The sequence below is a fragment of the Protobothrops mucrosquamatus genome, unplaced genomic scaffold (genome assembly GCF_001527695.2).
Source record: "Protobothrops mucrosquamatus isolate PMUCROS unplaced genomic scaffold, P.Mucros_1.0 scaffold130, whole genome shotgun sequence".
NCBI lineage: Eukaryota > Metazoa > Chordata > Lepidosauria > Squamata > Viperidae > Protobothrops > Protobothrops mucrosquamatus.
This window is the reverse complement of record NW_015386497.1, coordinates 394719-411089: the sequence shown is the minus strand read 5'-3', so window position 1 is coordinate 411089 and position 16371 is coordinate 394719. Positions and strand designations below refer to the sequence as shown.

Sequence of the window (16371 nt, the reverse complement as noted above, 5' to 3'; positions counted from 1 at the left end):
GCAACATCTGTTAAAATTCTGTTCAAGCACTGACAATACAGAATTATAAATAACCGGACATTTTTTTTCAGAAACCATGCCTTTGCTTGATTATACCCTGAGTATTCCTTACACATTTCACAATATTCACAGATCATCAGCCATTTCTCTCTCTCTCTCTTTTTTTTTTTCACCATTGTAGGGCGAATGCAGTTCCCTATTTTGTACAAGGCAGAAACCATGAACGTTTGGCTGAATGTTATTATATGCTGGAAGACTATCAAGCGTTAGAAAATTTGGCTAACTCGCTTCCAGAAAATAACAAGTTACTTCCAGTGAGTATAAAAAGAGCTGCTTCTTGGGATTAGTTACTATAAACTGCTTATGTTGGATGATATTAAGCCCTGGTGGCGCAGTGGTTAGAATGCAGTATTGCAGGCTGACTCTGCCCACAACCAGGAGTTTGATCCTGACTTGCTCAAGGTTGACTCAGCCTTCCGTCCTTCCAAGGTCGGTAAAATGAGGACCCAGATTGCTGGGAGCAATATGCTGACTCTGTAAACTGCTTAGAGAGGGCTGTAAAGCATTGTGAAGCAGTATTAAGTGCTATTGCTAATTTCTGGGAAACTTGTTTCTCATTACATATGCTTATGATTGTATTCTCTATTTTATTGATTTGGGCAAGTTTTTTTATCTGAAAAAATAAATCCTTGATTCTACCGAGGGTAACATACTGAAGACATAAAAGGAAAGTTTAAAAATCAGGCTGTTTCTCGTGTTGAAAGGAAAATCTGGTAAAAAATATAATGCCATATAATAAATGATATTTTTTATCATATATGACCTTTAGGACAGAATAACCTCAGCCATAGTCTTAACACATTTTTGAGACTGAATACCCAAAGGGGCTGTGATTGTGAAATGGTCGTCTGTACATAGTAAAGCAAAAGCAGCATAGCATAGATTACACTTTAAATTTCTAAACAATAAAACACCGGAAAAGATGGTAATAATAATTACCCTGATTAATCTTGGTTACCACTATCTCATATTTTGTATTTCTGTTCTTTGCCAGCACATGGCCACAGTCAATTTGTTAGAAATTAAGGAGTTTTGATATTGTATGCTGCTACTATTCTAGAATGTAATAATACCTTTCCATACCTTTTAGGACATAAGCCATAAGTTTGTTACTGTGGGGATGTGTGAACAAGCTGTAGCTGCCTTTCTGAAATGTAACAGACCAAAGGATGCAGTAGATGTCTGTGTTAATCTCAACCAGGTAAAAATATAAGCATAATATAGGAGACATTATTTGAGGGGAGCTTGTTCATATTAACGGAATGGCTGATTTCAATATAGCTTCCCTTGCAGCTTCAGCTGGCAGCTAAGAGATTGAATATATAACAAATATATCTACCTAGGGATTTATGTGTCCTCAAGTTCTGTGTCTTTAATGGCTAATTCAGAAATTACATAAGAAATGTATAATCAGATCTCCTACTGTCTAAAAAGAGGTAGCATGATTGGGGAACACAGTTTTCACTAGGGACCAGTTTGAAAAACTTGATTTTTTTCCACGGGCCAATCCCCAAATATCAAATACACACTCCAGCTATTTTTCAGGGGACTACACAGATTCTCAGACAATTAACATTGGGGGAAAATTAATTCTCTTCTTCCATGGTTCCATTCAAAAGCTCTTGCACAACTAATTTTAGAAACATAAAGGAGGTCCAATTTAGGTATCTCTTGTCTGGTTTAGCTACTTGTTTAAAATATGTTGTTGGGGGGGAAAGAAAAGATACTGCAGCTAAACTATGGGAAGGTAATCCAGGGATCATGTGCAATCTCCAGCCTCCATCCCATTTGCAGCCTCAAGTACACTCGCTGAGTCAGTGGGAACAAAATAGTTAATCAACCCATTGTTGCGGAGGTTGGAAGAATATAAAGGAAAAAGCACCCATTTTGCTGTCTAAATAACCCCAAACTTAGGCTCCTCCCCATTTGATGTGGAATGCTAAAGGAGAAAATGTTTAAAGAACCAATTTTATCTCTTAAAAACGCTCATCTCCCTAAACAACAAAGCAGCTGAAATTTAATGATTGCATCAACAATGTCCCTGCTTCCTTGTGTGACAAAAAATATTACCTTCAAAAGTAGGTACTACAGCAAGTATTGGACTGGTAGATGAATAGACAAATACAAAAAAAAATGGAGATTTCAGCTGGAGCTGGAATTACTTTGTTAGTTAGCAAAGAGATTAATGCAGTAGCAACACAAAAATATATTGGTTCTCATGGGCATTTTATTATTATTAAATTTCTTCAAGCAACTCATTGCTCTCCTTTTGAGAATATCCATTACTTCATCCAACCATAGATTTGTTGGTTTTTCATTTCCTTTCAACTCATTCTCTCCTCTGTATATTTATTCTGCAATTCAATCTTCATTCATTCTCTCTATATGTCTCTAGAGCACCTTAATGTATTTCTTTTGTACTGGTCACTCACACACACACACACACACACAATACACACTCTCTTTCACTCTGGGTCTATTTTCCTTAAGTTTATTACGCCCACTATTTTCTTCTTGTTTTATTGCACACAATTGTGATGCACCGCACATTCACTGCTTTCGTCTTGCTGTTATGTTTTTCCTAGCTTATTGAATTCTGATTTTCATATAAAAAAATACAGACAAGCAGGCTATTATATGCAACCTTTCCCCCTCCTTCTGATAAACATTCTTTCTGCCACCATTTAGTAAATATTATATATAGGTGATCTTTGGGTTATGTCCATTCTCTCAGCGACTGTTCAAAATTACGATGGTACTGAACTAGGGGGATTTACTAGTCCTCAAAGTTCTGGTTGTCGCAGCATCCCTGCAGCACGTGACTGAGAGCTGAGTGTCAATTTCCACCATTCCCTGCCAACTTCCCACGAGCAAATTCAGTGGTGAAGCCAGCAAGAAGACGGAAGTCGTGGTCATGTGTAGTCCTTACCTAATGATAACAACTGGAACGGCAAAACTGCCATCACTAAACAACAGTCATGTGGCATTGTGCTTTATGACCAGTTTACTTAGCAATTGCAGTCCCAAGTGCTGTTGTAAGCTGGGGACTACCTATCCTCTATTTTTGCTATTGATAATTTTTATAATTGTTCACTCAATTTTCTTGTCAAACTAAAAGTTAATTTTCAGAGCCATATTCTTTGTTGCATCTAGCATTTGACTAACAATACGGCATCACTTGCATTCAATATGTACATTCCTGTCCCTGACAAATATATCTTTAAATGCTCCAAAAAAAAAATACTATCATAATCATTTTTTAAATATTTATACATAAATACATTTAACTACTGAAGAAACATCACACATACTTGTCTTATTTTCTGCTCTAGTTGAAACATTAATTAATTTCATTTAGGCCTACTTTCCCACAACTGTGGCAACTGTCCCACAAGATTACAGTCCCAATATATCCCTACAAAATGAAATGTACCCATGTCCTAGTACTGTAATCTTAAAATCCCCTAGATTATTTTCTCTGATAAAGAGAGCACGTTTATTTAAGACTTTGTTCCTAAATTTGGATTTGCATTGATTAATGGCTGTTGCTTTTTCTTCCAGTGGAGTAAAGCAGTTGAACTAGCCAAGGAACACAATATGAAAGAGATTGGTTCTCTTCTAGCTAGATATGCGTCTCAGTTATTGGAAAAGAATAAACCTCTCGATGCTGTTGAACTATATCGTAAAGCCAATTATTTCTTTGATGCTGCGAAACTTATGTTCAAGGTACTGTTGTTAATCTGGAAAAAAAGAGAGAAATGGGATAAACAGTGATGTTCCAAAAATATCTGATGGAATGGATTCTTCTTTTTCTGCTGCAGAAGATTTAGGACATGTTTTGGCGGATACAAAAGCCTACTGGGGTAATACTGGCATACAGTAGCTCGATGCTAACTATTTAAGAAGTTGACCGTTTTTATTCCTGGTAGATTTTTCACTTTGCCCATTGATGGTTCTATTACTAGGAATAAATATACATGTTTCTCTTGTCGTACTATATATTTTATCTATTAGAGCCTTTATATGCTTAAAGGAGATTTGGAGCACATAATTAGCCTTTATCTGTTTGTTCAGCAATAGTTGTATCGTATTGAATTAGAAGCTACTTTTACAGTTTGTTTTTTCCTCTATTTTTCTGAGACTCCAGGCCAGGAGCAGGAAGACATGTGGGGTTTTGATATGCACTTTTTTGGATGAAGGCTGATGAAGATATATTTAACGTTGTATGCCTGTGATATGAAACTTGATTAAATTTACTTTTCACACACAAATTAGCATTTGGTTCTTAACTAAAAAAAAAAAAAAAAGGAGAGATGTTCTCACTCCCTTCAAAGAGATCCATCTTATGCCCAGTTTTCCATTCTGCAACAGTGCTTGTTATGGGTTATATTCAACTTAATAAGACAGCAAAAAAGACTCTTATTAAGAAATCCTTTGCTTTCAGGCAAGGGAGAAAATTATTAAGGGGAAAACAGCTTGGAGTATTGTCAGATTTTTTTTTACAAATGTCTGAGTAGAATATAAATCTACTTGATGTGCAAAACACTTTTACTGCTTTAGTTTTGTATACGGCATTGTAATTAGAAAATAAAGCGAATTTGTAATGTTTGCCTTTTAAAGATTGCAGATGAAGAAGCTAAAAAGAGGACCAAACCTTTACGGGTTAAGAAGCTGTATGTCATGTCGGCTTTACTTGTTGAACAATACCATGAACAAATAAAAAATTCTCAGAGAGGAAAAGTCAAAGGAAAGACTTCAGAGGTAAAGTTTCAGACGGTTTCATCATTTCCAATGTGACTGCAAGGAATACCTATCCAGATGGAGTTGTGAAGTGTTTCCGTAATACTCATATTCCAACTCATATTTCCTATCAATGTTATCCAAAAATATTTAGAACACCCTTTGGGAAATGGTTTTACAAATGTATCCAGTCAAAGTTATATGTTAAAATAGGATATATACCTCACCATAAGCATTTTGGAGTGAGAGGTTAGTATCTGCAAGATGGTGGACAGAGCGTTACGGATCATGCCCTGCCCCTTTTTGTGCATGCTTATGACAACTGTTGCACAGTCAAAACACTTATTCCATATTCACCATCTTGCAGAAGCCAATGCTGCTCCTCACACAGTTTTCCTTCATTTACGTCTTCCATAGAAAAAAGGAAAATCACAGAATTTCCAGTGACACTTCTCCTTTAAGAAAAATTGTTATTACAATTGTTATTACAGATTGTGATGTTAAAGAAACTAACTTGATGTTGAATTTGATAACAGCTGCAAGGTTATTAGTAGGGCAATATTGGAAGAAGGATTGCTTGCCTGCTATAGAAGAATGGACGCTTAAAGTGTCAAATTTAGCAGAAATGGCTAAGATTTCTGCCTGTTTGAAGGATCATTCACAAGAAAGATACATTTCGGTTTGGAGAAGATGGATAGATTATATTCAGAATAAATATGGGACTAAAAAGTTCCATTTAGCCTATGAGTAAATTTTAGAGTATTATTAGTATTAATAGTTTATTATAGTGACATTTTTATTAGTTTTAATTATATGATATTATTATTAGTATTAGTATTGTTTAACAATATTCTATTGTTTAATAATTAGGATACTAATTTGTTTATGTTTTAATTATTATATTTATGTTAAAGAGGAGTTAAAGCGCATTATGGACTTGGTTATTTACATAGTTGGTTAATGTTAGTTAGATTATGATTATTATATTTGTAACCCTGTATTCAGCTCTGGGAAGTGGGGGAGGGAGAGGGGGAGTTTAGGGTGGGTTGGTTTTGGGGTTTATATTGTAACTTTTATAAAACTTCAATAAAAAGAAAAGAAAAAGAAAAATTCTAATTAGTAGGAGGAAAACCTTGGGTAAAGCAGCTTCTTGGTCCCTGTTGGTGACATTTGATTGTATACAATGTGGTCTCCCCCTTCTGAAATGAATAAGTTCTGTGCATCGGACCATTATCCGAGAGCCGTGGTACTCAGTGGTTGGAATGCAGTACTGCAGGCTAATCCTGCTGGCTGCCAGCTGCCAGCAGTTTGGCAGTTTGAGTCTCACCCGCTCAAGGTTGACTCAGCCTCCCATCCTTCCGAGGTTAGTAAAATGAGGACCCAGATAGTTGGGAGCAATATGCTGACTCTGTAGAACCGCTTAGAGAGGGCTATAAAGCAGTATGAAACAATATGTTTATGTTTATTTAGATTTGTATACCGCCCTATCTCCCTTACGGGACTCAGGGCGGTGAACAGGCGATAATAAAAATCACAATAAATATCTATTCTAAAATCAAATTAAATAAATAAAGGCCTGCTCTAAAATACCCCATATAAAAACCTATACTAAAACCTAATTAAGACTACGCCAGGCCGGCCGCACGAAATNAAAAGGCGCAGGTCCGCAGTTGTACGTAGGTCAGGGGGTAGGTCATTCCAGAGGGCAGGAGCTGCCACAGAGAAGGCTCTCCCCCTGGGGGTCGCCAGCCGGCATTGACTGGCCGACGGCACCCTAAGGAGGCCCTCTCTGTGGGAGCGGACTGGTCGAAGGGAGGTATTTGGTAGGAGGCGGTCTTGCAAATACCTAGTCTAAGTGCTATTGCTAAATATGTTTGGTTTTGATGATGAACGTGTCATTCAAGAAATAAAGATGGGCTTACTTCCCTTTAAATGCTTTTCCTGTTTATAGTTCACTGCTGTACAACTTAACATTGTTATGTATCATGAAGTGCATTGTCACAATGCATGAAATGCATACCAACTTAATGTAAATAATAGGCATGCTATCACTTGTTTATTTCCTTTGATTACATCTTTTATCCCAGGCTACCTCAGCCCTAGCTGGCTTGCTAGAGGAAGATGTTCTTTCCACAGACAGTCGCCTGATCGATAACGCTTGGCGAGGAGCTGAGGCTTACCATTTTTTCATACTTGCCCAAAGGCAGCTGTATGAAGGTTATGTGGATACAGCAATGAAAACAGGTATGATGCTGCCTTTTTCCACTTTGGATTCACGGGGCAATTTTTCCATTACGTATCCAGTCCTTAAGCAAACGTTTTCAATGCTCCTATTATATTCTGTATATCTGGGGAAATGCTTTCCTCAAAAGAAACCTCACTGAAATCACTAAAGATCTAAAACTCTTAGCCTGAATCATTTATGGCTATTGACTACTTAAGTAGTCAACTGTTGTATTCCAGATATTGAACATATTTCTGCCAGTTTGGGGATTTAGTATAGATCTTACAGTTCTCTTGTAGGTAGATCTTTCCTGTTGTTTGTATTAAGCCACTTCATACTGTGGATCAGAACAATTGGGTGTCAGCCAATGATTTCAATACATTAACGTAACAGTACTTATGCAACAAAACGGCTTATTTAATTTAATAGATGGATATGTTCTGAATCTATCGCTTTCTACATTAACAGCTCTTCACTTGAGGGATTACGAAGACATTATTCCTGCAGTAGAAGTCTATTCCCTGTTGGCTCTTTGTGCATGTGCTAACAGAGCATTCGGTACCTGTTCAAAAGCTTTTGTTAAACTGGAATCTTTAGAAAATCTTAGTCCAGACCAGAAGCAGCAATATGAAGAACTTGCCCTGCAAATATTCACAAAACACTATCCTAAAGATAGCAAAAAGTCAGACTTGGATGGACTTCTCGAAGAGTAAGCATGGTGTTCTTGTAATTACATTACAATATCCTGGGTTTGGTGGAAATCAGTGATCCAGCAGGAAAAAAGCATTGTAGGTGGTCCATATTCTCTTTTACCCTGCAATTCTGCCTGTTCCCAAAGTCTATTTGGATTAAGGGGGGAAAAAACATGGGAGAAAGAGAGAAGAGGATTCTCCCTTTGCAAAGGCCTTCTTATACAATGTTGAGAATTGTTCTTTATTCAGGTTGGTCCTCATTTAGTGACCATTCACAGTTATGACGGGGATGAAAAAGTAACTTTGCAACCCAGTCCTTGCGTTTACAGCCTTCGCAGCTCCGCAAAGCAAAGGGAAGCTGAAATAAGTTCATCACCACAATTGGGGTTTCACTTAGTAATCGTTTACTGATTGAGTTGCCAGTCCCAATTATGGCTGTTGAATGAGGACTGCCTGCACACCTCACTTTTTAATTTATTCTTTTGTTTTTAAAATAGTGATGAAAAAATGAAAAAAAACAAAATGCAAAAATAAAAATGCATAAATATTTTTTAAAGTGAAGTAAAATACAACAAAGGAAAAAGTACAATATGTTTTAACAGTAAATAGTTACAGTTCTCTCTCTCTCTCTCTCTCTCTCTCTCTCTCTCTGTGTGTGTGTGTGTGTGTGTATACACACACAGCATATAACTGGCCTGCTTTTTTTAGCTTACTGTATTTTTTATAAATGGATTCAATATTTTATTATACTTGTTCATACAAGGTCTACATCTAGGCACCCACTTATAAGTGGCAAGTACAGTCAGGTCCTCAATCCATTGAGTAAGGGGTCATATATACCTTTCCAATGCTGCAGTATAAGTCATTTGGGCATTGTAAGGGCCTGGAGAATCCATTTAAGTTAGTTGGTTTTAATTCCAAGTACTAGGTATGCAGTTCAAAAGAATGTTATCTGAAAATTTTAGCTTTTGTCCCACATTTATATAGCCTCCCCAAAACATCCAATCAAAAATGCTATATATGTATATTCAACGTTGCCTAATTTGGAAAATTAACATTAATTGTTGGTTCGTTATTTAATGCTTAACAATAGGTAAGAGCATATGATACAGCTTTTCTAAACAAAAAATTTACTTCCTGGAAATATTTGTCACATATATAAATTGGAATCCCTCTCATAATATAAATTAATCTAGAAATAATACTCATTTGAGAGCATTCATCTTACCTGCAGATTGCATTTTTAATTTTGAAAATAATTCTATTGCTATGCAATAGTTTTTTTAACTATTTTTTTAACCAGTTTGATCTGTTGTATATTGTTGAAATGTTTGCAATCCACGCTTGTAATCTTAAATTTGAATGAATGACTAATGTAGTTGTATAACCTTGGCATATTGTGATATAATTTTTCTTCCTTGCGTTTTTTTAGGGGAGAAGGAAAGCTTCCCACATGTGTTGCTACAGGAAGGCCCATCACAGAATATCAGTTTTGGATGTGCAATATATGCAAGCACTGTGTCCAAGCTCAAGAAATCAGCAACTATAACTTCTGCCCACTCTGCCACAGTTCAGTGGCCTATTAAATTATGCAGGTGAAAACAGCCATCTGTGTCCTTTAATCTCGGGGTACTTGATATAAACAAATATTTGCTTGCTTGATTTATTCTTTGCAAGAGCTTTGCAATATTTCTTTGCGCGAGCATTATATTCTGTAAGTGAAGTAGAGCATTTTTGGAAAAGATTGTGGGGAAAACGGGGCTGTTTTTTTGTGGGAACGAACTACCGTTAATAGTCTTGGCAAAAGTCATGGTCACTTTTGCACTGACGTTCACAGTAATATGTGTATAAAATAAATACAGGTATGCCACTTTTTCAGCTCTTCGCTGAAAAGATACCACAGTTTAGTCTACAATTTTTAAATATGGGTACGTGACCCAAGTAAAAGGCATGGGTTGGTTATTGCTACACTTGAAGCACTATCAAAATATTACAGTCTCTTTGATCAGCTGTTTGGGCATTGATGGCAGAAATCCAAGCCTTCTGAAATAGCTTAGATTTTACATGCAGGGTTCTCGGTCAAATTCAAGGCATGACCTCTTCTGGGAAAAGTCTGGGAGAGAACTGTAACAAGAAGAAATGCTTGATTCAGAATATTCAAAGCCTGTTAGCCCTTTTGCTCCCTTTTTCCTGCTCTGACCCTTCCTTCAGCACTTTGCTTTTTCATAATATTATCTCCAAAAGCAGCAAAGAATTGTGCAACATTAACTACTGAAGTAAAACAGCATAGCTAACAGTAATTTTGTATAAAAGCTGAGACTAAATTCTTGATCAGTTGAATGTTTAATAGAAATAAATTTCCTACATGGAAAAGATGATCCATTTGTACATAACCACTTGCTCCAGAATTTTGTTTATGTTTGTTGCTTTATATGAGAAAAGAACTGTTTATTTTTAAAGCAATATTTATATAAGCTACCTTTCTTTTCTGTAATAATACAGTATTATATTTTTCCATGAAGAAACAGCTGTCACTGTAGAAAACTAAACGATAAAATGCATAAATCAAAATAAAAAGTGGTATGGACAAATACATGGTTTATTACATAAAATGTCATTACATATATCACCCTGGAAATAATTCATTTAATAATTAAAATAATTTCCAGATATACTCTGAATTTCCTATTCTGTTTGTATGTATTGTTTGAGTTCATTTTTCAATAAATTAAACATAAAAACCTGTTGTGTTTCTGTTTTACACAATGAATGTATTAATGGAAAATAGGAATTCCTGTGTATGTCTTCTATTATTTCTCTTATATGTAAGTTATACCAGATTACACATTATTGAGCAATACATAACCACTGAAAATTACTATTAAAATTTTCAGTGGTTATGTATTAAATTGCTATATAATTACTGTTCAAGCCCAACTCTCTAATAGTCTGTAACAGTCCTATATTTCTACATTAATAGCGTTAGCATTAGTTTGGAGTAGAAACTTTGTGGAAATACATAGGTGCATATACTGGACACATGGTAAGAATAACCTCCTGATCATGGAGACAGAAATAACTCAAAGCTTGGGGATTTCTTTTAATAAAAACCCAAAAGAAATCAATTTAGCTACTGTGCATTAACGATGAACTTTTTAAGATGTGCAAGGTCGTTGAAAGCTTTAGAACCTAAAATGGGATTCTATAGAGAGGAAGATGAAAGAACAATGATATTTGATAACAAGTCATGACAACTGCATTGTGCTAGTTTTAATATTTGATAAATAAGCTGCCGCAGCCCTTTAGTAATTGGGATATCTCGGCTGCTGTATGGTGGATCAAAAGACCCATCCACCACTGGAGAGTGATCTTGTAGGTAGGGAATCCAGTCTTGGTGTCCCTTTCTCTGATCATAACAGCAGAACATCATTGGGACTGACGATAGAAGTCAGAATCTTCAAAGCCCTTCTCAATAGTACTCAAGACGTAGGAGAAAATTGGAATGCTTAAGAAAGACCGCACTCAGCCTATATTTTTCAAGTGTGGATGTTTTTATTGGTATAAACATATATAATTTTTCAAGTGTGGATGTTTTTATTGGTATAAACATATATAATTTAAATAGGAGCTCTAACAAGTATGTTTTCTTTTTTGCATGAAGCACAAATGTCTAAGAAATAATAAATTAAAGCAGTATTTACCTTTGATAACTTGGAGAATGCACAGTATCAGAACAACCAAAATTCAAGGATGTCGTTCCTCTCAATAGTTAATTCCACGACATACAGTGGTTTCGGGTGGCTTGCCTCTGCTCTTGCAAAGGAATAGCTGAAGAATATTTATGTCCCCATAATTACAATCCTCACTACCTAAGCAACCCATTTGATTTACAAGGTGTCACTATTTCATTACGTACTTCAATTTTTCAGAGGTCAATAACTTACCAATTAAAAGGCTGCATCAGCAGGAAATAAGATATACTGACAACCTATGTCTCTTAATTTGTTTTTCTTCTAGTTCATGACAGAAGAGAAACAATTAAATTTATGGCAATATTTTGCCATATGTTATCTTCAAGTTGGCCTGCTTCCTGAAATTAAAATGTTACCGGTTGGCTCTCAGAGAAGCAGCTAAATATATGCATATGCACACACAACTAAAGAAGCAGCCAAAATATAGCCGTTGTCAACCTTACAGGGAGACCAAACAGGAAACAGGACCACGAAAGCTAATTCTACTTTATTGTAAGTTACGTTAATAGGATTTTACAAGTCTGAAATAAGTTCTCCCGTCATCACCCAAGAAACTAGACAGGGTCCCTCCTGCACATCTTGTTCTATACAGCTACACTGTCTCTTCTCTGACCATACCCTAGGCCAGGGATCCCCAATCCCTGGTGCATGGACCGGTACCGGGCTGCAGCATGCCAACAACTGGTCCACACAAACAAGCAAAGCCCCATTTGTGGGATACAGGCAGCACACAAAACCACATACCCTCCAGTCTGTGGAAAACCCTCTCTCCACGTAACCGTTCCCTGGTGCCCAAAAGGTTGAGGACCGCTGCCTTAGGCAGCATCTCTTCGCCCCATCTCCCAAGGCCTTTCCCACATACCATTACAATCACTTGTTAAATAAGGAATCCTTAATAGATTACTCATCCTTAACAGAAGTTGAATTAAACTCCAAATATTTTCAGAGATAATAAAAACACTATTTTCATGCATCCAAAAAGGATGCATAGATTCTGAGCGTATTAATTTGACTGTCCCTGCTAAAATAAAGCAATGACCCAGGGCCACTAAATTAAATGTGTATATTTCCAATATTCGGCTTACAGCCAACACATCTGTGTTAAGAATTTTAAACAAACCTGCCAGTATACAATACAAAATCCTATTTCAATTGTTAGTACATAATAATTTTATTGTAAATGGACTGTGAACTATTGGGTAGTCACTTTGATTGAGTCTTCCAGCAGCATCTCATTCACACAATGCAAACAATTTCTGGAGCAAATTTGATCTTCACAATGAGCATTTGATCAACCAGAAAGCTATTTTACATTACTATTCCTCTTCCTGTTGTTTCCTTTTAGAAGAAATCATGTAAATTACATCAGTGCATTCATGTGATTATGATTTAATTATGCTATTATTTACTAAATATGATCAATATGATTCATGTGTATTATGTTACCACTGTGAGCTGCTCAGAGTTTTGTTAATGGAATCAGCACAAAAGCAACATGATAAAGAATATACATAACTGTGGAGCAGGATAATGCTGAGTCTGGGTTACGGCTACCTATGGTGAAAAGCAGTTGTTTACTCAGAGCCAAAATGAAGAGAGAGAAAAATACCCCCTTCTCATTTCTTTTTACAAAGGCAACTGGATTTGCAGCTTAATTCAATTTCAATGCCAGCATGGAAAAATACCTATGGCAGTCTCTTTTGTTTTAATAATAATAATTGAGTTGGAAGGGACCTTGGAGGTCTTCTAGTCCAACCCCCTGCTCAGGCAGGAAACCCTATACCATTTCAGACAAATGGTTGTTCAGTCTCTTCTTAAAAACTTCCAGTGTTGAAGCATTCACAACTTCTGGAGGCAGGCTGCTCCACTGATTAATTGTTCTGTCAGGAAATTTCTCCTTAGTTCTAGGTTGCTTCTCTCTTTGATTAGTTTCCATCCATTGCTTCTTATCTTGCCTTCAGGTGCTTTGGAGAATAGCTTGACTCCCTCTTCTTTGTGGCAGCTCCTGAGATATTGGAACACAGCTATCATGTCCCCCCTCGTCCTTCTCTTCATTAGACTAGACATACCCAATTCCAGCAACCATTCTTTATATGTTTTAGCCTCCAGTCCCCTAATCATCTTTGTTGCTCTTCTCTGTACTCTTTCTAGAGTCTCAATATCTTTTTTACATCGTGGTGACCAAAACTGGAGGCAGTATTCCAAGTGTGGCCTTACCAAGGCATTGTTAAGTGGTATTAATACTTCACGTGATCTTGATTCTATCCCTCTGTTAATGCAGCCCAGCACTGTGTTGGCCTTTTTGGCAGCTGCAGCACACTGCTGGCTCATATTTAAGTGATTGTCCACTAGGACTCCGAGATCCCTCTCACAGCTACTACTAATGAGCCAGGTACCACCTATACTGTACCTGTGCATTTGGTTTTTCTTGCCTAAATGTAGAACCTTATTTTTTTCACTATTGAATTACTCTGAGTCTCAGCTGGATATCATACTTTTTTGGACAATCTATTTTTATTTTTTTTGCAAGAGCAATCCCAGGTTCCATGCAGCACAGAGGGAGTAAGTCAGGAAGGAAAAGTAGGGAATAGTTTTCACTTAAATATGAGCCAACACAGTGCTGGGCTGCATTAACAGAGGGATAGAATCAAGATCACGTGAAGTATTAATACCACTTTACAATGCCTTAGTAAGAACAATTAACCAATGGAACAACCTGCCTCCAGAAGCGGTGAATGCTCCAACACTGGAAGTTTTTAAGAAGAGACTGGACAGCCATTTGTCTGAAATGGTGTAGGGTTCCTGCCTGAGCAGGGGGTTGGACTCGATGACCTCCAAGGTCCCTTCCAACTTTATTATTATTATTATTATTATTATTATTATTATTATTATTATTATTATTATTATTATTATTATTATTATTATTATTATTATTACTACTACTACTACTACTACTACTATTATTATTATTATTATTATTATTATTATTATTATTATTATTATTATTATTATTATTATTATTATTATTATTATTATTATTATTATATCAGAGTGGGAAGGGCTGGCAACACCCAGTTTTTATCATGACGCCAACTCCACTGTCCTTGGGCCCTATCTGCCCTCCCATACAATCCCCAACGGTCTTCCACGGGGAGAGGAATCTTATTTCACCCTTCCTATAAGAGCGCTGTAGAGGACATTAATGAATTCCTAATCAAGAAATGATGGAAGGAACAATAAGGATCATACAACACATCAATGTTCCGGAAAACCAGTAAAACCATCCTTAAAAAGTAACTGCCTAAAATCTGAGCAATACTCAGTCATGTCCAAGTCAAGTACAATGTACCGAATGTCCCCTATTGCAAAGAAATTTAGAAATTTGAGGGGAAAGGAAACTGCCACTCCTTGTGAACTTGATTTTCAGTCTGACAGAAGTAGATTCTAATTTAGCAACAGGAATTAAAGGTGGTTCCAATTATGCTTGAAGCGGGGTGGAATGAAGGTCAGCTTTTCAGAAGACTAAAGTCTAATTATTTCTCACTAGAGTTGCAGCAGATATTTCTGGAAATGTGGAAAGTGCTGCATCTAGGTGCAATTTGGCAGCTCACACCAACATTCAGAGATCTTGCCAAACAATCAACAAAGCACTTGGCCAAGTTACAGTTCCATTTCTGCAATAAGACAAAGATTAACTTAGAAATTGCACATTATTTTTAATCTATATGAAATCAAAGTTTGAATTGCACTAGAGAATATATTGTCGAAGGGAAATATTTCATCTCTCTTGGGAAAATAAAAATGCTTCTTGACTGTAGAGAAATGTGAACAACACTGAATGTATCTATCTTTAAAGTATAATAATTCCTCTCTCTCTCTCTCTCCCTTTCTCTCTCTCTCTCTCTCTCTCTCTCTCTCTCTCACACACACACACACACACACACATCAAAAGTATTTGCAATGCTATCAAAAATTTGCACATATTTAAAAAAGGATGAGGTTTTCTTCAGACAGGCCTGGCTATCTTGTCTTTTCTTAAGTCAAAGATTTCAGAACACAGAGAACACCCCTGCCATCTGGAGGATCTTATTGTTTTTATTATTACCTGAAATTTTACTATCTCTGGTTAATATCTGAGTTTATTACAAAAATAATATATAATCCAAAGCTGCGTTGTGCCAAAAAGTCCAAACAGCTACGTAATGGACTCAATGCAACCAAATACTTTTTTAAAACATAAAGCAGACTAATCGATAATGAAATCATTAAAGCACACATGTCAATAATAACTTCATTATTTATATCATTCTCGGTTTGTTTTTCAGTGCTTTGCATAAATATAACCTAATAAAAGGAAAATAGACCGAAAAGCATTTTAAATCCAGTTAAAGAGAAATAATGCATCACTAATTGGAACTGAGAAAAAACATCTTTAGGTATCTCTAAATATGTGAAGGGTCAAATATGGAGACTCTGAGATTCTGTAATACCATCTAAGCAGCAGGTCAATAAGATATGTATATCCACATTATCAAATAATTAATGCTGAAAAAACCTCTATTGATTGATTTATTTAGAGAATTTGTATGCAGCTCACTCCATTAATGATTTATGGCAATTCACAGAAATACAATGACAACAACAACCATATAGCTATGAGCCCTACTCCAGGGAAGACAGAATTAAGTGATTTCAAAAATATCCTTGTTGAGGTCTGTAAAACGTACCTGCCTGATTATCTAAGAATGCAGGACAGATTGCAATGGAGCTGGCAGTACTACAATGAACTTGATCCTAAACTTTCCACACTACTGTGAGCANCAATAATCTTGAGGTTATCAGGACATGCAGTTGACTTACTAGCTACACCGCTAAGAAAAGATCCTCCTTAAGAACAATATTT

At 36.3% G+C, this 16371-nt stretch overlaps 1 protein-coding gene across 1 annotated transcript in view; it reads left to right on the top strand.

Moving 5' to 3' along the window:
• Positions 1 to 10452, top strand: part of WDR35 (WD repeat domain 35) — a 42249-nt gene extending 31797 nt beyond the window's left edge. Inside the window, exons 21-27 of the mRNA XM_015813056.1 lie at positions 182 to 314; positions 1151 to 1261; positions 3622 to 3786; positions 4681 to 4821; positions 6888 to 7044; positions 7493 to 7733; positions 9149 to 10452. Coding sequence (XP_015668542.1) covers positions 182 to 314; positions 1151 to 1261; positions 3622 to 3786; positions 4681 to 4821; positions 6888 to 7044; positions 7493 to 7733; positions 9149 to 9302 — 1102 coding nt within the window. The 3' untranslated portion in view covers positions 9303 to 10452. The remainder of the gene's footprint in view (positions 1 to 181; positions 315 to 1150; positions 1262 to 3621; positions 3787 to 4680; positions 4822 to 6887; positions 7045 to 7492; positions 7734 to 9148) is intronic.
• Positions 10453 to 16371: the final 5919 nt, after the last annotated feature.